This window comes from Gambusia affinis, linkage group LG22 (genome assembly GCF_019740435.1).
Source record: "Gambusia affinis linkage group LG22, SWU_Gaff_1.0, whole genome shotgun sequence".
Lineage (NCBI taxonomy): Eukaryota > Metazoa > Chordata > Actinopteri > Cyprinodontiformes > Poeciliidae > Gambusia > Gambusia affinis.
The window spans coordinates 20,524,674-20,547,571 of NC_057889.1; the positions used below are offsets into that span (position 1 = coordinate 20,524,674).

A 22,898-nucleotide genomic window follows, 5' to 3' on the forward strand; every position below is an offset into this window, starting at 1 on the left:
TTGGCTTGTTTTTAAAGTGCTGAGCATCTCCTGACTGGTTTTGTTCTCTGCAAGTCAGAGCACGTAGACAAATCAAGCAAACGTTTATTTCTTCATCCAACCGACCTGAAAGTCAGAACGTTAGAGGATCGTTGATGATTCCGATTTATTTCTTTCCGGTGGCAGGTTGAGGAGGGCTGGTGGAGCGGCAGTTTCAACGGCAAATCTGGACTGTTCCCATCCAACTTTGTCAAAGAGCTGGAGGCTGGAGGAGAGGAGGCAGAGGCCAACGACACGGCGGCTGACAAACCGGGTAAAGCTGACGGGCTCAGCAGCATTTCTAGATACACTGCAGGCTCAGAGGAGGCAGCAAAAGGAAAACTAAATCATTGTAGGGGAACTGGAATGTTACTCTGGGTTTGACATTTGGAAGAAATGTTACCAAAACAAAACAACGGGTCTTTGTAGCGTATGAACAAATGTCAAGGTGTGTGCCAGAAGAAAGACACTGGAAGGAAACTCCAGTGGAAGTTGGTGGAAATTTACAGATTGTAGTTCATTCCGTGTAAGTATCAAAGAGACTAAAAGGTAATTACTTTGTCTAACATCCCAAATAAACACTTAATGATTTGCCGTCAGCAAGATTTTTGTCACCAAGGGCGTCAAACACGGAGCCAAAAATTTTCCGATTTGATTTCAGTTATGAGGAAAGATTTTTACTAACTTTATCAAATTTACTGTCTCTGAAGATAAATATTTTTGGGAAATGTTAGAGTGATATCAGTCTGCCCAGAACGAACCACCTTGTTTTACAGCTAGTATATAGTTAGACTTTGAAGTCAGGGCAACTCCCAAAAGGAATGATTGGGGGAGGGAGGGGCAAGTTTCTGAAAATATTTTCTGTCATTTGCAATAGCTTTTTAAGAAAGGAAATGGAAAAATTAATAAACTAAAATTAGATCTGGTATAAAGAAAAGCTGAGATTTTTTTTTAAAGCAATGCCACCTACATTTTTTTCTCCTTCTCTTTCTTTCTCATTTTAACTTTTTCTCTTTGTCTTTATCGGTCTCTCTTTCTTCTTTTTGTTCTGTATATTTTTCTTTATCTTTCCATGTTTTTCTTCCTTAGAAAAAATGAAAGAATTTTCAATTTTTATATCTTTCTCTCTTTCCCCTTTTCTCTATCTCTCTACCTAGCTAGCAGAAGGTACAGGGAGAAAGTTTGAACCTCTCAAACAACTCCATACGTTACACTTTGTACAAAATTCTCCACTGGGATGTATGGTGGTGGAAGCATCATGCTGCAGATACGCTTTTGTCTATAAAAAACATAAAATACAATAGATTGGAACCAAAACAGAGAAATCGTCTGTTTATGTTAGAAGTGGGCAGGTTGAATCTCGGTCATTTGATTTATTTCACTGTTGGAGTTTCACTTTTTTCCCCTGTGTATTAAAACTCAAAAAAAGATAATCAAAAAAAAAAATACATATTTTAATACCTCACTGTTGCGTAAAGTCAGAAAGAATGAAGCGGTCACACCTATTCTTCTGTGTTGCCAGACGGCAGTGGGGCTGAGCGAAATGTGCCAGGCTGCATGCAGCGTCCCAATTAGAACGTTGCCACCATGGTCTCAGCACAACAGGGAGAAGAAGTCATGCATACAAATTCACTGATTGCTGAAAGCTGACCATGCTGAGGCCTGGAGTTGGGCTGCCTTAATAGCTAAGCACGTTGCTCTGTCACTGAACAGAGACGGAGGTAAAAGTGAAAGAAGCCTTGGTACAGTCAGTTTGCTGAATGAGCCTCAGATCTTGGTCAATGTCTCTCTAATTATACATAAATACTTGAGATTTTCTTTGACAACCTGACAGGTGAATTCATTGTCATTCTTTCACTTCAGGGTTGTGCTTAAAGTATCAAGTCAGAACCTGAAGTAAAGAAAACGCAAGTCTCATCCAGAGGGGGAAAAAAAAAGATGATTTAAAAGATGTGCAAGACCTGAGAGCATTTTTGATTGTCTAGTTGCCAATGCTTAAGTCACTTACATCACTGAAACAGTTCAGTGATGTATTATTTCTTAGTTCTTACTGCAGAGTATTTCAAGGATTTGAAGCCCAAACATAAAATAAAACTGACTAAAAGAATTTCCCCTAAATAGTATTTTACAGTCTTCCCTCCTAACTGTTGTGATAATTATGTTGGATTGTAAATGTAATTGGACAAGGTCGCAGGACTGGAGGGGATCGCAGCAACGTGTTCATCTGACTTTGTTTGGTCTCCTTGCAGACGGAAGTGGAACAGAACCACCTGCCACTCCCACATCTCCTCAACCGGACTCGGGAAACGGAGCCACCAATCAGCCCAAACGGATCATAGGCGTCGGCTTCGGAGACATTTTCAGAGACGGTCCGGTGAAACTAAGAACGCAGTCCAACCCCATCATAGAGGAGAGGAAAGTCAAAGACCAAGAGAAAGACAAAGTTGGTCTGGCTCAGGTACGGCTGGTATCGCATGAAGAAACACTGGATCAGAGTGGCCAGAACCATCTCTGGTTCTCACTAACCTGAGCACACAGGTTAGGAAAACTCCCTTAGAGCTGAACACACACTCCTGATGCCTCCATTAAAATTCATGTCTGGTTTGCGTTTGTTGTGAACACACTTATTTCTGCTCTCATCAGCACAAGTGCAGATTATTTTCTGTTTCTTCCTGTGGATTTGCAGGCAGGTATTGCATTGCTTCCATCTCATCTCCCGTTCTGTAGTGCTCTGGACAAAAAGCACTGCTGCACTTCTTATGCTGTCTGGTGCTCTAGTAGAAGTGTGTGATCATTGTGATCGTATGTATGAGCTGCAGAAACTAAAAGGGGGCGAACATTAACCCTCACAAATTCCCATCCAGCAGGATGACGAGAGAGTTATCCATTTCTTTTAGAAGAAAGCTTGTCCACCTGCCCATGATGGGTGTGTCATCTGCAGAGGTAATGATGACGTCTAACTTGTTTGGCCAGGCAACTCTTTGTGAACCATGTGTTTTAACAGATTTCCCTGAGAAATTCGATTGAGGTTTAGGCATTCCTGCTCTACCCGACCTGTGGTCTGACCATCCAGCGGTTCAAGTTCTAGTATAACAGAGAAGCAATAACTGTAGAGCTTCACAAAGACTCCGGATAGAGTTTTGCTACTACATGCAGAACTTAAGATAAAACTATTGTTGCTCACAAGCAATTTATGTCTGGTCAGATAAAGCAGAAAGAGAGGGTGTGATGGGGTACTTGATTGACGACATATTGTCTTGCCCAACACATTTCTGCCTTCTCACTTTGCTAAAGTGTGAACTTGTGTCCAAGTCACGTGGAGGGGAAGTATTCGTTGTCTTCTCAGAAACTGTAGCCTGATTCTCAAAGCACGCAGAAAGTTTAGCTCAGTCCCTCTGGTAGAAAAGCATTGAGCTCCTTCAGGTTTTAGCTGTTTTTCTAGATTACTTAAATGTGCCTTTTAGGGTGTTTTGACCTGATAGTCCAGTAGATGTACCATCAAGAGATCATTGTTTGATTGGGGACCAAAGTTTGCAACATATTTTAGGTTTTCAGCTATTGCAGTTCTCTTTCTCACTGCACTGTGTCAAACAAACCAAACCATTTGAGCAACTCATTTACCTTCTGATGAACCACTGAATAATACCTCTGAACATGACACTAAGCGCAACTTCCTTCTTCGCGAAATTAGAAACAAAAATGGAGTGGCGTCAGATTTGAGCAGTTACAGCATTTCTCTTTAGTCTTTGACAAATGTGCCAAGCAAACACGCTTTAACAATTGGCTCACCAAGAGCCATTTGTCCTGCTAGTGCTAGATACGTGTTGCCCTTCTATTTACCTATTTATCCAAAACATTGCCTCAAATGAGCTGTTTGTTATTAGCAAATATGCTAACTCTCAGGGTATGCAACCAATATTCCAAAACATTATTCCCTTTAAAAAGGAGGCGTCCTGAATCTTTACAAACAGCCAACTTTCTGTTTGTTTTAGCAAAGGAAAAGTACCGAAAAGTCCCCATCCTTCAGCTGACTGACTGCTCACTGACTGGAGGGAGTAGTGTCTTGGTGTTTTTTAAGAGAGAGAATTGGCACCTTGTGAGACAATGATCTAGAGCTGGAAAAGCCCTCTTCATGTCCTGCCTAAGCAGAGGAGTGTAAGGATTTAGGAGGTTTTGTTCAAGAATGAGGTGGATTGGTGAGCACTTTACTGGTCTCTCATGGTAAAGACAGACCAGTAATGGAAAACTCTTGGTTTGCTATTGGATGTCAATTCCTACCCTGATCTATCTCAACAAGACTAGAGATAATAGCAGCTAAAATTAGTTTCCTCCGTAGGGTGTGAGCTCTCTCCCTTAGAGATTGGGTGAGAAGCTCGGCCATCCAGAGTCAAAGCTTCTCCTTGTCAAGATGAGCCAGTGGAGGTGACTAAGGGATACCTCACCAGGGAGGAGCTGGACCGAGTGACTGGGGAGAGGGAAGTCTTGGTGTCTGATTAGGCTGCTGCCTCCATGACCCAACCACAAAGACGCGGAAGCTAATGGATAAATTTTTTAAGACTGTGTGTCATTAGAAACATTTAATCTTTCTAATCAATCTGGAAACTGTCTGAAGAAAAGGTGTGTAGCTGAGGCCCTAGGGTTAAGATCGTTCCCATTTAAGATGACTTCCATGAGGTCTGTATTTGGTCAACTAGCTACACCACAAGCAACCCTAAATGCTACTACAGTTGCTGACCTCTGAATATGTCCCATGCCATGCTGTCAGTATTTCTGCTGATTTGGCACATCTGTGGTGATACTGGAAACAGTTTCTTATTAGTTTGTACAAAACATGTCCGGATCCTTAGTTCTCTATGTTTACCTATATCGTCTAACAAAGACCCTCTAGATGGGTTTTTGTTAGTCAGATGAGTTTATGCTGACTCATCAGACTAGATACATATTTTATATAATAAACAGAAACCCAGGTTTGTTTGATCCTCTTTCTGTTTTTATTCTTGACCTTGGTGTATCAATTAGAAACTGATGCAATGTTTCTGCTGTCTGACACTATTAAAACTCCTCCTTAAATAGCGTAGAGTTTAACTTTGTGTTGAAACTCTCCCCTCCTCTCTCTCTCTCTCTCTGTCTGTCTCTCTTCACATCAGCCGTCACACTGTTTCACCACTAACTCTCCTCGCTTTCCTCTTCTCCTCACCACATGTGGCATGCTCTCTTCTCTTTTTAGCATCAGACTTTCTCATATGACATTGATCCACCTGTCTCCTACCTGTGTGCTGAACCAGCTGCAGGTTTAAGCTAGCACCGTAGTTGTGGCTCCGCTTTTTCCCCACCACTTCCATTAGTTCTAATCTCTAGTCGCCATACATTCAGCTTCTACAAGTGGATGACATTCGTATTCCATGTATCTATTGTCTTCCAGATAAGACTCCTCCGTGCAAAACCACATTTTCACTCATGTCCGATAAATCACTCCCATCTGTATGGTCTGCTTCATTTTAGCCAGTCCCATCATTACCATCAGCCGCAAAGCCTGCCCTTCCCAACATGACCGACTCCCAGAGGGTGGAAGTAGATGGCAAGCACAAAGGTAAAACCCGTTTACAGCCTGAATCTGTAACATGAATGATACAACCGGCAAACCTGCCTTGTTAATACATTGAAAACATTCAATACATTGTTGCAGAGTTGTGCCGCTCAAGGTGGGAGCAGCTCTTAAGTTTGCTCTGATTTGTTCTCTTGTTCGTAGCCTTTTCATGATGACCTCACATCAAAATTTATTTCATTTTGATTGAAATAATTCAAAGTAGAGGCCTTAAAATGTTTGAATTGCACTTTAAACATTCAAGACAGCCTTAAATACGCTAATCAAAGGTTTTAAAGTTGGGATATTAAATTTTGTATGTATTATTATTTTTTTTTTTTCCTTTTTTTTTTCCTTGTCGGGGAAGATGTGTCACATGCCGACATCTTCATTGCTTTCTGTAACTCGAGGTGGTTGGAAATTACCTTCCTGTATGCTGCATGTTTCTGTATTTCTTCAAATACCAAATTTAAATATATTTTAAAATAACATGTGGATGCTCACTGCATGAGAATGGTTGTAGATTCTTAGTGATTACTAACAAGGAGTCTTTGATCTCAGCTTAAATTGTGCAGCCGTGTCACCTGGTGGTGTGAATTTGTAACTGCATTGTATCTTTTCTATAGAGTGAAACACAGTACTTTGAAAAGTGTTTTCATCAGTGAACTTTGGGGGATTTGTGTGTCAAACACACACACAAAAAAGGTATTATTCCTGCATTCCATTAATTTGGACCTTCTTTGAGAAGCTCAAGTAGAAAAGGATTAGAAATGCAGCAGACCATGTTAATGACACAGGAAACATGTAGAAGATGATTTTCTGGACATTTTAGACTAAAATTAAACTTTTTTTTCTAATGCCAATGACATTCAAACATGGTGATGTCAGTATCATGCTGAGGGGATGCTCGCCAGAGACCAGGTGCAAAGGTTCACCTGCCAGCACAAAATTAATCCAAAACAAACAGTAAAGGCCAAACTTGAATCTAGTTGAGAATCTGTGGCGAGGCTTAAACTATGATGCGCATCCATTTGTCTTCTCTGAAACTGTTTTGCCAAGAATGTGCAGAAATTTCCACTGAGACACCAGAACTTCAAAGCTGCATGAGCTGAACTCTTGTCATGTTCTTGTGCGTATTTCCGGCTGAGTTTTGTCGTGTTTGTGTTAGTTATTGTACATCGTCTTGTTCTGTGCAGCTCCCTCGGCGAAGGAGTTCTGTAAAGTCAAGTATGCTTATGAGGGCAAGAACGAGGACGAGCTGAGCCTCAAGGAAGGAGAGCTGGTCCACATCCTGAGCAAGGTGAGCATCCAGGCACACGGTCTTGTTTTCCAAATATTTGACTTGGTGTGTGGTTTGATTTATTTTCATGGAAATACTCCTAAGATTATTCCTGCCAACTCGTCAATTATAAAGATAGGAGAGCTGTTATCACCTTTGACATCTTTAATTGTGACTTCTGCATCCTTCTGTCAAAGTGTGATGTGTTGTGTTCCTTGCTATTGCAGCTGTTGTCAGTCTGAGTGGCAAATTGTTATTCCCTTGCATACAGAGTAGCTTACGACATATGAGATGGCTTCTCTGCAATATATAAGAAATTAGAGTAAAGTCTGTATGACTCCAGTTAACGATTATTCAATTACTAAATTAACTGATTAGTATTTTAAAAAATCTATTCATTATGATTAAGAGTTTCAGTCCTTCAAAAGTGTGAAAGTGAGTCACTGGCTGCATAAATTACTCATTTTCATCACAATATTTGATAATACAACATGGCAATGTCATGTAAGGCTGAAAAATTAATAGTGATGAATTGATTATTGAAATAATTAGTAATCGATTTCTAATTAACCGAAGGATACAGTCTCAAGAAATACCACTTTCTAAAAGAACCACGTGCTCAGAGCAACAATTAAGTCAAAACTAAGCAGAAAAATATATACATTTTGCATCAAAAATTATAAGAAAAGAACCTTCTTTGTCCGTGAATATGTTTTAACCAAACTCGTCAACTGGAGTTTTAGCTTCACCTACTTGAAATTCTATTAAACCATCCATTCTTACACCCTTGTCCCTTAGAGGGGTCAGGAGGTTTGCTGGTGTTTATCTCCAGCCAATGTTCCAGGTGAGAGAGACTGGTGACCCTGGACAGGTCACCAGTCTGTCTCAGGCCAACACAGAGACACACAGGACACACAACCATGCACACACACACTCACACCTAGGGAGAATTTAGAGAGACCAATTAACCTGTCAGTCATGTTTTTGGACTGTGGGAGGAAGCCGGAGAACCCGGAGAGAACCCACCATGCACAGGGAGAACATGCAAACTCCATGCAGAAAGACCCCGGGCTGGGAATCGAACCCAGGACCTTCTTGCTGCAAGGCAACAGCTCTACCAACTGCGCCTTCTATTAAACATTTTTTAAAATATGTTAACATGTTTTTTACGCAATTATTAATAAATCTTAAAAAAACAAACAAACAAAACACCGGATCAGTCATACACTCTACTTCACATGTCAACGCTGTTGACATGTTGAGGGATTTTTTGTTGTTGTCGCAGATGCATTCTTTGCTACAAATGATCAAGTGTTTACTAAAGAAATGCTATGTTGTTTTTATTAGGCATCTTTTAGAATAGAACAGAATATACTTTATCAATCCCCAAGAGGAAATGGCTTATTTGTTTACAAGCTACTCCATCCAAAGTATTAAATAGTAGTTAGTACAATATAACAATAAGTGATAGAAAATTTACTAAAAAAAAGTATTTATGTGTCCAATATTGCATAAAATAAAAGTGGTTAAGTAATAAATTCCCAGTTTTTTGTTTGAATAATTTATTAGTAGAATAGTGATTAGCTGCAGCTCTAGTGTCGTGTTTTACTACTGACTCACTGGTCAGTAGTAAAACCAGTGAAAAAGGCTGGAAACAGCCTGAAAGAGAACAGTGTGTGGTTGGTAGCCTGCTGCCATCTAGTGGATCCCAGGAGAAATTGGCAATCAATTCGACTTTTAATTTTTTCCCCAAGGAAATAAAAAGCACAGCGTTTTAAAAACTGACTCCAGTGATGCCTTTTCTGACAGGACACGGGTGAACCTGGGTGGTGGAGGGGGGAGGTCGGAGGCAGAGATGGGGTCTTCCCTAACAACTTTGTTACGATCGTTCCTGAAGCAGAGAAGGAGGTGAGACGTTTGATCCCATCAGCGCCTGCCATTCTTCTGCCTTCACATGAAGTTTCAACAAACTCATGAGATGAAGATGAAAATCAGCAAGTTCAGGTTTAGAATCTGCTGCTTAAATAATCAATAGCTTTTCCCTGTCAGTCACCAGGCTCACATTTAGATCCATCACATGTTGTTGTTTACAGCTGGGAATTTTGCACATCCGCACATCGCTGGAGGGCAAAAAGACTATTCTTTTGCATGCCATCCTTAGCTGCACTGTCGCAGTAGAACAGTCCCATTTACTAAATGAAATCTGCTGATGTAGGTATTAATTTGGTGCTCTGCGCCACAGCAAAGGGAAAATTAATGCAGAAAAAACGTTTAAGAACAACTCAAAACCACTCGTATTTTTATTTTATCGCCCTTTCTGTTGGCTCTGTTAGTCACAGACTCATTGCCATAGCAACGCCATTGTTTGTGTCAGGATTCAACATCAAAAAAACACACAAACATTTCCCACACAAAGAACCACACATTTGGTCCGTTACAGTTTTATGATTTTTAGGTTGGATGTTCATTTTGCAATTATTGAGTGATCGCTGTGGCAGATTAGTTACCACTGCTATTAGCTAATTTAACCATCTGATCTATTGATGATTTATCAGAGTTGGTGTGTAGGTCGCATTTTTTATTTTGTAACTGAACCAAAAACTTTTTCCTGACCTTGTTATCTAGTAGTCTTAGTGTTGACAATTGGTACCAAAGCGCTGCATCCCTATTTGTTTCATAAATCACATTTAAGATTTTGCGCATCATATTGACAACATTGTCAGTCAGCCAGCAGCTTTTTGCCCTCCAGCAGGGAGCTGGGTCAGGGCCTAACACTCATGATGCCTTGCTGCAACATGTCCACAGCTAGAATATTCCTCATCACAGAGATTAATTACCACAGAAATATTGCCCAAATACAGATGTTCCTATTTGATGTCCTTAACAGCATTTTTGTTTAATGAGAATAGGAAGTTGATCAGGAGACAGATTGACATGAAACACTGATTGGATGGGAGAAAAATCAATGGAAGAGCTAATATTAGAGTCCACTGCAAGACTAAGTGCTCTTCACTGTCTCTTTGCGTTACTGTGAAATATCTGAGCTATATCTGACACCCTTCAGCTGGTTTCCATACGACAGGAACTTTATCGTATGTTCTTGTTTCTGTTCCAGGCAGCACCACCAAGGGGATCTGTGAAATCACTGGCTAAGCCAGAGGTGGAGGAGGTAAGAGGAAGATGCTGAGAACACACTTTCTTTCTGACAGACTCTGGCTGACTTCAGGAAAATCCCAATTAGGATGTTTTAGTCAGCAACACCAGTCGGTCATTTCTGATGCATTTTATTTTATGCTGGAGTTTTATGATTTAGTAAAACAACGTTTCAAATTCGGCAGTCACACTTTGTCATTGAATAATAACAGCAATGCTTGTTATTCACCTTCTCACAAGAGATTTGCAGTAAATCCAAAGGTTATGTAGGCTTCGACTATTTCTTGGAGCTACAATTACTCGCTTATGCCAAAGTATTCGGCCCAGACTATTTTTCATTTGTATTTTTATATGAGAATGAAGTTGCAAATTTATGACGACTCAACACCAACGTGCTTTGAAATGAGGAACACTGGGCGTCTTGTGAGTTTATTGTTGGTATCGGTTTTACATGAGAAAATAATTAATCTTTTAACACATCAGCATCAAATTATCAGCTGCAAAAGACTCTATTGAAGCTCTTTTCCCCCTATTAAGACAACTTTTTCTCATATTACGACTTTCTTCCAGGAATAACAAGTCTTTATTCTGCCAGCACTAGAGCTATATTCGTAACATGACCCTTGTTCTTGCAATATTGTTACTTTATTTTTGTATTTAGATAAAATACTCTTAGTCTCACCCTAATACTCTGTTATACTTGCTTTACTAAGCTGCCATTTTTCTTTCACTATGATAAACTTCTCCACATCTCCTCTGTAAACCAAGAAATCTCCTTCAAATTAAGATATCATTTAACTTTTTGTTGCAATATGTTGCATCATATTCATTTAATCTCTGTAGAAATTCAAATCATAATACTTAAAATAGAAATGAAACACCTATTTGAAAACACCCTACATAATCCTCCAGAAGGAAGATGTTTGAAAATATGAGCTCCTTCTGTGATTTTTTTTTTTTTCTGTATTTAGTGTTTTCACTCAATTCAACCAAAACCCAAATGACAGGAAGTTGGTTAAACACTGATCCTGTCTGACATGAAACTCTAACCTCTGGCAGATTCCTCTGCCTCAAATATCTTCTCTTCTGTCCAAGAGTTGACCTGTCTAGACATGAAGATATTTATATTTAAACTTTATACACATTCTCCAGAGCAGTGTTACTTTTTAATTGCGACAAAGCCGATGTTTGTGAATATGAGGCCATGCCTCCTGGGTCACACATTTGATACCAAATGGCTCTGAACTAAGAAGTTTGGTTAGTAAATGTCCTGAAGGAACTGCTGTTTATTTCTCTCAATAAAACAAAAACCTCAACATCACATTTAATAGGAAGCTCCCACTGGCTGTTTCTGACTGAGGAGGAAGAGGAACTATTTCTTTTCTTTTTTTTTTTTCCCCACTTCACATATTTGTTTTATGTTATGCTGTCACAATATAGTGAGAATTTTAATAAATATGTTAATTGTTTTTTTTGTTTTTTTAATTAAAGTTACTTACTGCAACTAAAGTTAAATTGAGATTTAAATGAACTTTTTTTTTTGCTTTGTATCTTGTTAGAATGTTATTCCCTCATCAAAATCATATGTGGAGTGTTGACTTAATTCTTTCATGCATGTTTGAGGAATCCTTTAATCTCCATGGCAACCATTCAGCCATTCAAACCACCTGGTTGGACCTATCCCGATCTACAAGACGTAATTCCTTCTCGGAGCTGCAGTTTCCAAGCTTCCAGTCTTCTGCCCCACAGACTGTTTAACTCCTTCAAACTAGCCAGCATCAATTAGCAACTAGTGAAATTTCTGTTGAGGTCATTATAGGAGCTACTTCTCAGTGCAACGCTGGTAAAAATATTGTTAAAGGGTTAATAAAGGAGCCATGTTGTGATGACTTCCTGAAGATGAAGTTTCAGAAAGAGCAGGAGTTTCTTAAAGAGACAGAGGCCCAATTTCCAGGTGTTCAGTAACAAAGTCAAGTTTTCTTTCAGTCATATTTGATATTTATAGTGGATTTATAACAACTGAAAGTAACTTAGTTACTTAATTGTGTTATACAATGGCACTATTGTGGCTGGAAATATATAATATCACCCCTTTCAAAGAAAGAATAAATTAGACTTAAACAGGAACGCTGATTTTAAGTTACTATTGAGGAAAAACAAGCTATCATAAAAGCAGATGTAATGTTTGGGATAGTTTTAATAAGAAAAGTAATACAATAAATGACTTAATACTTTTTGTCAAGAAAAGTTTCAAAACTGCATCATTTTGTCTTAAGTTGAGCAATTTGTCTTCAGTTGCTATTACCTTTAAGTCAGTTTTTGGTTTGTTATGCTGACACATTTTCTGCCTTTTTTTCTTCGTCAGAAACTGCCAAGGAAACCACCTCCACCAGGTAAAGAACATTTTAAACTCTCTTATTTTTTATTAAAAGTTCTTCCTTGTGTGTCTGGTTGGAAAGGCCAACTGTTATTTCTCACAAGTCAAAGTCAGGTCACAAAGCTAACAACATTTACACGCGGGGTGCTTCAGGCTTCTTGTTCCTTCTGAGGATTTTTTTTAGATGTTCCCGGTTTTGACAGCCGTAATTCCACCGGGGTATCTTGGCTCCAGTTTTAAGCCAGCCGTACTCTGACAGCTTCCAAAAACAGTTACTGGGAGGCATCAGAAAACCGTTTGTCAAAGATCTCTAACCGGCTTGTTTTAGCATAGATAAGCAGATGCTGCACTCCAGGCTTTCTCTCCAGGGCCGGAGATCTTAACCAGGTCTGTAAGCCTGCTGTCGCATCGAATTAGACCCGTCCTCCAGGACCTCCACTCAAATGCCGTCGGATTGTTAGTGTGAATGTGAAACCTCGCTTCCAGCATGAAGGCAGCTGTCACAGCTCTGTGCTCCCGGTATTAACCAGATAGTTATTTCTCCACTGATGGTATCATGATTTTACTGTCACAGGCATCGCATCCTCACTATGTTGTAATCTCACAATACATGAGGGCTTCCCAAACTTTTCCATGCCATTTTTTCTGTTTTAAACTGGACCAAAACATACTGAATCCCTCACTATCTTTTTTTAATCAAAACGTTTTTCTGACCATAACTAGTAGTCTTAGTGTTGACACTTAGTAACAAAGCACTGTGTTTTTCTTTTATAAATCACGTGTGCATTTAAGATTTATCACATTATGTTAATAATAGATAAAACCACTGGTAGTCATCGTTGGCAAGCTGCCTTTTTGCCCTCCAGCATGGAGATGGGTGATGTCATGTATTAAAGGGTCAATAGTTTGTATTTTACTATATTTCTTATTTTTATGAAATTTGTATATAGCGTTTGTTTTCTGGGAGTACAGATGGAGATTAGCAACATCCGAGCACATTTCTGTGTAAAACACGACCACAAACCTCTGACCAATCACAGAACACATCACACAGAGCTCTGCCAAAATAATTAGACTCAAGCCCGGAGTCAAAAAGGCCATTTTTGCTCAAGATTTTTCTTTTTTTAAGACAAAAAAAGGCTGGTAAACATGTATAGATTAGGCAATTTCCATCACCTATGATGAAAGCAACTACAGTGAGTCTACAATAAAAGCTGATTGACACTTTGGATGAGTCATGTGGGAGCCGTTAGAATGTTGCGGATCCACCTTTAGGAAAATACTTTCAATAAATGAAATGAAATGAAATGAAATTTGAAATGAAATTTATTTCAAATAAACCTTTAAGAAATGTTATTTCAAGCATAAAAACGTAACCTTTAACATTTTAACATCACTATTGAACAAGATCTAAGCTTCCAGAGTGGTAAATTGACTCAAAAACGCAACATATAATAGTTTTGTATGCCGACGTGCAAATTTTAGATGGTTGTCCCTTACTGTAAAACAGCCTTACCACCTCTTGCAGTTAGCAGCACGCTCGCACTTGTTGAGGTTTTCCTGTTTGGCTCATAAGCGTCGCCTCATTTTAATCACAGCCTAGCTACGTGTGCACTGTGTTCCACTTTGCTGTGGGCACCGGAGAGAACGATTTCTGCGTTCAAACTTCCTGTTTATTCAGTGTCTTTCTGACAAAACCGCTGAGCGGATTCAAATGAACTCTGGTCTCATTGGGTGGTGTATGGATGGTTTCTAATGTAAATCGCCTGTGGTTGTGTGTGTTCCCCCTCACTGTCTGTCAAGTGTTTGATTGAGTCTTGTCGGACGCCCAGGTTACTCTCTGGATCATGTTTCGTTTTTCAGCCTCCAAGCCAGAACCCTCCGCCGTGGAGAGGAAGTCTATCAACTTCAGACCAGATGAGCGAGGTACAGCTGGGCTCCCGGTCCCCTCCGTCTTCTCTCATCCTTCCATCTCTTTACAGCAGCTGACATTTTTGTCTGAATTCAGCTCTGAGGACTGTAACCAAACTTCACTTTCATGTGCTTTCACTTGAAACTGCTGCTTTAATGATGCGTCTATATCTTTCTGAACTTTAACAATCTTATTGAAAACATGGCGGTGATTTTTCTCTTTGCTGCCAATTTGCAAACCTCGGCCCTTTATTTGCTAACATTAATTTTAAAATAGGGTTTATAGTTGATTCAATAGATAACTGTTGCTTAAATATTGTAAGTTAAATGTATAGTTAGGTTTAACTTTTCTGTTTCCTTTGACATTTTTGTTAGTCTTACATATTTAAAATTCTCTAATTCAGAAAGGTTTTGAAATTTCTTAAATTTCCTAACGTGAAAATACTGTGGTTTTATGGTAGTTATACACAAAGTTGAGACAAACGTGTATCTTGATCTAATTCTTTAAAATGAAACAGAAAACCAGTGCCTGTCACAGTTGTAATGACACGAAAGAAAATTCCCCATAGTATAAAACAGAACTGTACTTGTCAAACTATAATGCTACCTGGTACCTCTGAGTGAGATATGAAAATTTCAAGCACAGTTTGATCTAATATCTTCAAACGTTACAGGAGAACGAAATGGAACATTCTTTTGTCAAATAGAATAGGCATTAAAATGTAAATTCTCAAAATCTCTCCTTTCAAATTGTCTATTTTAAATATTGCTCTTTTTTAGAATAAGCAATAAAAGAAAACATTTAAAGAATAAAGACAATTTTTTATATCCTCAGTTCAAAATAGAGGAGGTTATCTAGATTAAGGATAATCTAGATAATTTGTTGTGGGCGCTACTTTGTTTTGTTTGTCTGACTTTAAATGGCAAAAACACATCCAGGTCATTTGCTGTGTATTCCATCTTTTCTTCTTTCGGGTCACTAATTTTTTTCCCCTCTTTTTCATTTTTTTTTCCTTTTATGTTCTACTTGTTTCCTGAAGTCAGAAGCTAGAGCTGCAAAAACATTAGCTGTTAGCATGCTGACCTGTTACTGTGCTATCTGTGTCTACTTAAGTTTGCGTGACCACATCCAAGCCTCATGATTGGTCCAGAGCAGAGGATCTCTTATGATTGGATAATCATCTTTTCTACATATTACTATATCAACCCTTTCTCACACGTCTATTGAGAAAAACTTAATTCACATTATATAATGCTAACGTTTTATCACCCAGCCCTAAGCTTGACACATAAACTTAAGAAAATACAATATAGTCCCATTAAATTTAAAAATATGTTGTTGTGTAAATATCATGCCTGTTTGTAATTCTACTCTTGATACTCGTACAGAGATATTAGCTGTTTGTTAATATCTACTGTTTTATAGACATGTGGCTAATAGCTTGCTAGCTGTACTTTTAGTAATGATGATTGATGGTGCAACTTTACTTTGTTTGTTACCCAACAACCAGGTTTGTCTTTTATAAAGTCAGCTTTTTCTTTTATTGTAGGGTAGAAAAAATTCTTGAAGCCGTTCTCAGCTGCCCTGTTACATCCAGGAATCGATGGTCAATCCCAGCGCTTTCATTGCCAGTTTGCCTAAAAAAAATTTTTTTAATAAAATAAAATAAAAAAAACCTTTGGACTGGTAGAACGTTTCCTCCATGCTGACAGAGTCAGCATTTTTACTTCTGAGCTTCCAGAAACTTGGAAAGCAGAATTGATGATCCTGTAACATTGTATGCCTTGGAGGACACTTTAAATTAAATCAGCTTTCTCTTTTGTTACAGTTTCACTTTGTCATCATTTATAAATCAAGCATCACTTTTTATCTGCTAGACACGTGTCAGACTTTTGGTGCAGTGTTCAGGACTGAATTTCTCTGATGGAAGACGAACATCAACATTAACAGCAATTTAAAGTAATCTTGGTTATTGTTTACTTCTAAGGAAAATAAATCATTTCATTAATATATCTGAAATTATAAAAACCTCTTTCCCCACTTTTTGAACTTCGTCTACCAAGATGAATCATAAATATATTTATTAATCATCTCTAGTGATTAGACATTAGGTTTCTATTAATACCACATGCAACCTCCCTGTTCACATTTCTTTCAGTGCTCACTTTGAGCTTGTCCATTTAAGTCCTCTAGCTACATTTATTGTTATTCTCTGTCTTAACTGCAGCATTGTGGTGGTGAAGCACTACATCTAAAAACAAGTTAGATTTGAGTTAAAATACAGGAAATCAACCCTCATCACATGCAGAGTCCCCCAAGGACACAATATTGGCTCTTTACTTGTTATTTTTACTGTTTACTCGTGTTAGATTCAGTTCTTTAAAAATGACACAAATGCAGTTTATCACTTTGCTTGTCCGTGGGTATAATAGTGTACATAAGTCACAGCTCGGCTCATACGATGCCATGAAAAATTCTACAGGTTTTCTTTTACTCTTTTTGCACAGAGTAGTTTATAAGCAACTGTCTGAAGATGGAAAAAAAAACAATTCAAGCAAAAGATTTAGTTCTTTTTTTTATATAAAAGGTTCACTGAAAGTTGAGTGTCTGATAAACATCAGCAGATTCCCTTGTTATCCATCCATTTTGCTCTTCATACATAAGACTGTGTCATATGGCTTTCCATCGCTTCTCTTAAATTACTGTAAAATTAGAGGCAGAAAGGTGAAGCGCAGTTTATTTAGCAAATTTTTTCCCCTCCACTGTGTCTGTGTTTCAGGTGACAAGCCCACTCCAGAGCCGAAACTCTATAAACCTCCTGCACCAAACCCACCCAAGAAGCCGGTCCCCATTCCACCCAAGAAGCCAGAAAAGCCCATCGGTCCCTCATTAAGTATCAAGTAGGTACAGTGTGTTGCTCCTGTTTATCTATCTGTTTGATCTGAAAATCTCCGACTGAGCTCTGTGAGGTTGAGCTGCAATATGACAACAGGCTCCTGTGTTATAATCTCCCTAAAGCCACGCTAGGAAATGGAAGGTAAAGCTTCAACTAATCTAACCCCTTCAGGCTAACAGAGCCACTAGCAGTGGAATTTTATGGTTGCTGGTTCTCCATTTGCATCAGCTTATTGGACACAATAACAAAGGGAAGAATGTTTTAGGAATATTAACGATGGGAATGTCCAAATACATAGACAGTAGTTATATTTCCATTATACTTGGAAACATAACTATTCATATAATTGTGCAATTTTGCATTTTGAAACAACATTTGCTTAGTGGAAACACGGCAATTTAAAAAACAAAAAACCCAGAATGGCCTGCGCTGTTGTCCACTTCCTACTTTTGGAGCGGTCTCTGGTCCTCTTGGTGTTCACAAATACATTCGAACTGAGCCGAGGTCGGCTTCAGCCAAAGAAAAGTGGGAATTTAAGAAACTGAGACAGTTAGAAAAACTACATATCTTCAGTGTTTTATGTATTTTTCATTAGGTTTCCACCAATATTAAGTTGCTTTCCATATTACCGTATTTTACAGACTCTCCATTCAAAAGCAGTTGTTGGTTTTTAACCTTGAGATCAAAAGGGCTTTTATGTCTGTGCAAACATGAAGCCCCGTCACTTCAGCCCTGAACCCCACAGAGATGAGCTTCATAACAAGTCAGGTCATGTCAAACATCGTGCTTCTGGATCTGCCTCAAGGCTTTACTTTATTTTCATTTTCCTTCTTCTAATTCTAGACAAGCCTTCACATCAGTGCAACATCCATTCAAAGCTCTGCTAGGATTACCTCAATCAAAATGTTATTTTCGCTGCTTGAGTGGCATCGAAAGTAGATTGATAAAAAAAAAAAAAGACAACAAAATCAAACGAAACATGTCAAGTTCTTCTCTGAAACCTAACCTGGACACACATTAGGGACACGCCAGCAACCTTCTAGGCCTCCTGCAAGAACTGTACATGTTGACAGCAACGGAAACACTTTTTCTTTCCCTTGGTGCAGCAACAAAAATACAAGGGAGATAAAGTAACCTACAGGCCCATTAATGATCACACTAAGCAGCGATGTACAGTAGGTGCATGTTTTTGAAGAATTAACTTTTATGGAGAAATCCTGGATGAGTTTCGACAACAAGCCAAAAAAGTGTGTCCCTTTGTTAAATAATCATGTTATCACCAATTAGATTTAGGATATAAACTAATTTCTAGATTGTGTACAGTTGTCCTGAAGGTTAAAGGTCTAAAAACAAGGGCTGGACAACATGGCTGAAAAATCTTATCACATTATAAGTGTTTCTTATCAGTCAATATTAATAATTATTGATTAGTATTTTGTTTTAAATATCTGAAATAGTTTTCACTCCATTCCATTTTTTGTTGTTGCTTAAAGCTGTTATGAGGCATGATTGTGAGAATATACTCAACATATTGTTGCTAGGTTACCAAAGAGCGAGTGAGTTAATGCCACCAACCTTGCTTAGCTAGAAATGAGAGGTTGAACAGCTAAAGCTTTTCCACAGTGCCTATGTCTCCCAGAATGCTGTGCGGTTCTGGATCAAGCTTCAGTATTCTATGTTTTATCAAATGTATTTTCTATTGAAATTGATCACATATCTATTACAATACATTATTGGCTGATAGTCCAGCCCTACTACACACAATGTGTATTAAACAAAAATACAAGTGAGAAGTAAATTATGTAATCACTAATCATATTTGATGTCAACAATGTGCAGTCCAGTGGAAAATCACTTGTTCTAAGAGATGGAGGTTCTTCTTCAGACCTGCACAAAGTGAACATTATTATTTTTCCTCCAGCTGCTGGAGAATCTGAGGAGTAAAATATTTTCACTCGCTTTGATCATGTCCACTGATTCCAAATTTGAGTTAGTTATTTACATGTGAAATGTGTCCACCACTCTTCATTTTTTTGTTTATGTAATTTTATGTACAGGTAAGATAAAGAAAAACTATCTAAAAGATCTTCATATCATTCCCCCTGTGGGAATGTAGTGAAAACTGTTCCATTTGACTGTAAGATAAATATGGACTTGACACGTAATCAGATTTTAGTAAGTTTTCCTGAGTTTTGACATTTTGCCTCCTATCAATGCTTTATCTGCTTTTGATATCTGCTTGCTTCTAGTCTTTGTGGTTGTCTGGAAAGAACTGTAGAACCTTGTTTATATTTTGCGCATGAACTGTGTATTATTGTAGACTGAAGTGTAATACCTTTACAAGTGACAGCACACAGTCCCAAGACTGAAAATGTCAGTTTAAAAAAACACCAGTAGTTTTGACAGTTCACCAGAATGACATTTTTGTGTATTTTTATTTAACTCACTGTTACTTCCCGTTTTTTTCTTTTTGCCTGCAGGCACAACGGAGAGGTGCCTTCTATACGAACAAAGTTGGAGTTTGAGCCGCCTTCTACACGAACAAAGTTGGATCTAGAGCCAGTATTGCCAACTAAACCCAAAACGCAGCCTGCAGAAAGGGGTGATAAGCCTGCTGAAGCAGGTATGTACGCAAAACATCACTCCAACAATCCAAATCCTCAGAGCCTCAGGGATTTATTGTTCTGAAGCACAAGGTAGCTGCATGCTTTCTAGTAAACCTTAAGATAAAAAAAAATAAAAAAATTCCTTCTTTTCCCAGTGAGTTTAATTTTTCATTCTACTTTTTCAAAAGAAGGTTGAAAATGCCATTTTCTTTCACTTCTATTTCTGCTGTTGCTGTTTCTTCTACACAATTTTACTGTCAAGAGTGTAAGAATAAGTAACAGTTTATCAGCGTGAAACAGGTGAACACTGTGGATGTAGGTAAATGTACCATTGTTACTGTTTAGCTGAGAAGATGGTGACATAAACAGTCCCAACATCCTATGATGTTGGGAGCAGCAACATGATAGGATGTTGCTGCTCCCATAATTAAGGTATGATAATTGTGGTACAAAAAAGCAAAAATGTAGAAAAATATGCCTATAAAAGAATTTGATCAAAATAATATAGTTTGCAGTGAAAGCATTGTGGAGGCCTATTGTAACCATAGTGTTTCTTATTATTCTTCCAGCAAATAATTGGCTTTTTGGAGGCCTATAAAAACTCACAGAACTTGGTGGGCGCATCAGACTTGAGTGAAAATTACATATTTTAAGAGAGTTGGAAAAATTTCAGCAAACATCTCAACAGCGCCCCCAGGGAACTTTCAGAATACCCTCCCACATTGACCTTACTTTATTGCACAGCTGTGACCCAAGGTCTACAGAAAACCCTCTGATACTCATGATATGAACTAAAATGGAATTCGGCCATCTTGAATTGAAGTTCTAATTTCGACCCCGTTTTGCCCGTTGATAGCTGGCGCATTTGATCAAACTCCTCCCAGCGATTTTGATCAGTTGGTTTCAAACAAGGTCAGTTTGAGATTAAAAGTTATCAAAACTGAATTTTAAAATGTGGCCAGACATCAGAGTTTGACATCCCTTCTTGAAACACAAAAATCTAATATCTTGTCCACAAAACCGAAGTTAAAATTCAGATCCCTGGTAGCAATAAAATTAAAGAAAATTAAAGAAGTTGTTTAACGACAAAAGATCCCAAGGACAGCCAGAGCAAATGACACAGACAGCATCCGTGGGAATGGGAGCAGACTTCACCGAAGAATAAATAGATTTGAGAGCGATGTTTTAGAAGCAGGAACGTGTAGTGACAAACAGGGATGTGTCGGAACAAAACGTAAGACTGAAAGGTCGCAGCTGGAAAACATCACAGATGACTGAATAAAACTGACCTGAAGGCCTGTCGGCCCTCAGAGATCTCATGACCAGCCGTCTGTGAAGGTGCTAAAAGTCGGCGCAGCTCCAACCAAACCAGTCACACTGTCGACACTAAACATGAAAACTCCATCATTCCTGCAATTACAGCCAGAGCTCTCCATCTGCAGCCGATTACTGCCGAGTAGGTGCAAAGTGCTGCTACACAGCAAACTGCTTTTCATTGTTTTATTGGAAAAGTCAGGGACATACGCCGTTCGTCACATTGAATGACCTTAAACAGAGTTCTTGTCCTGCTGATGAATGTGAAGAAAAGAGTATTAAATGTCTTATTTAAATGGATTTTCTATCAATTTATTGTACAAGAAAAAAACAAAACATTTCCCGTACTAAGTCTGATAGATTCCAAATGCATTTAAATCCACTTCCTGAAGGCTATTCATTTTTAATTTGCAGCAAGACTTGTTAATGTGAAAGATTTGCGTCGAGTGTTTAAGGGTTGTTGACTTTTACTTTGTAGTAATGGAAAAAATGCTGGAGGAAACAAATTAATCAGTGATGGATGAAAGCAATTCTGAGGTGCTTCAAAAGGAAAATTAAAGCTCCGTAATAATTTCACAATATGAACCGCTCCAGTCCAATTACATCCTGATGCTTGTTTTATATGTACATCATTCAAGCACAGGCCTCTTATTACGCTTTTATTCTAGTATTTTCTTGAAGGCTTGTACTTTTGCAGCATTAAACATTTTATCCAAATCACAAATTTACAATGGAACAAGCAGAAACATGTTGAAGTTGCAGCCTCTGCCTCTGAGGGGAAGATTTTCATTATCCAGGAAAGTAGAGAAAATGCATGCCTAAATAAATACCTGTGCGGATATTCTTAGGTACAAACGGTGTGTGCATGGCATTCATTCATGTTGTTAGAAATCGTTGTTCTCTGTTCAAAGTGTTGGCATGAAAGCAAGCAGCAGTAAACTTGACTTCAACTCAGTGGAAAATGGCTTAATGTTTGTAAAAGTGCTGAATGACTTGTTTCAAATACTTAAGATAACGCCTTGGTGTGGAAAAAGGTAAAGAGAATGTTGGTCTGAAACTCATTTATCCTTCAGCACCACTAACTCTAAGTGGAAGTTGCGGTTGGACTGTCATCTCCCTTTTCATGTGGTCGTTTGTGTCACATTTTATTTGCATTCAAGGATTATTGTTTTTCCTATACATTCTTATCAACAATGTTTTCGACCTAAAAAGACATGCAGATTCTAGATTTGTTTTTCTGTTACCATGTTTCCCAATTTAATTTGCAGACAGGAAACAATCTGCCTTCAGGCCAGAAAGCGCTCAAATGAAATGGAAACCCATAGGGCAGACCTGGGCATTTTAAGGCCCGCGGGCCAGATATGGCCCGTTGGGCATGCCTGTCCGGCCCGCGTCCCCCCAGTCAAAACAAAACACCGTATTTTCGTGTGCATGCGACACAGCTGTCTTTTATTTTGAAAGGGCTTGACGACCGCTTATGAATGCATCGTACGTAAATGCTAACGCACAGCAACAGGTGATGCTAGCAGCCGAATACACGATCCCCACAAAATGTCATCTCACGGTAAAAAAAGAAAAGTTGATTCCGAATTCTGCATTTTTAACAAGGCATGGACAGCGAAATATTTCTTTATTGAAGTCAAAGGCAAGGCCGTGTGTTTAGTTTGTGGTGCGCAGGTGGCTGTGTTAAAGGAATATAATATCCACCGTCACTATGTGACCAAACAGAAGAGATACAAGAACTTTTCAGAGAAAGAGC

At 38.6% G+C, this 22,898-nt stretch overlaps 1 protein-coding gene across 4 annotated transcripts in view; it reads left to right on the top strand.

Annotated features, from left to right (window-relative positions):
- LOC122825102 (CD2-associated protein) overlaps window positions 1–22,898 on the top strand; it is a 50,775-nt gene that overhangs the window by 18,665 nt on the left and 9,212 nt on the right. For 2 of the 4 annotated variants that reach the window (XM_044106182.1, XM_044106185.1), the window contains 10 exons: window positions 166–292; window positions 2,268–2,476; window positions 5,521–5,608; window positions 6,799–6,902; window positions 8,691–8,789; window positions 9,997–10,050; window positions 12,400–12,427; window positions 14,275–14,337; window positions 17,103–17,223; window positions 19,700–19,842. In XM_044106182.1, coding sequence (XP_043962117.1) covers window positions 166–292; window positions 2,268–2,476; window positions 5,521–5,608; window positions 6,799–6,902; window positions 8,691–8,789; window positions 9,997–10,050; window positions 12,400–12,427; window positions 14,275–14,337; window positions 17,103–17,223; window positions 19,700–19,842 — 1,036 coding nt within the window. The remainder of the gene's footprint in view (window positions 1–165; window positions 293–2,267; window positions 2,477–5,520; window positions 5,609–6,798; window positions 6,903–8,690; window positions 8,790–9,996; window positions 10,051–12,399; window positions 12,428–14,274; window positions 14,338–17,102; window positions 17,224–19,699; window positions 19,843–22,898) is intronic. The other 2 variants (XM_044106183.1, XM_044106184.1) reach the window with 2 other exon arrangements.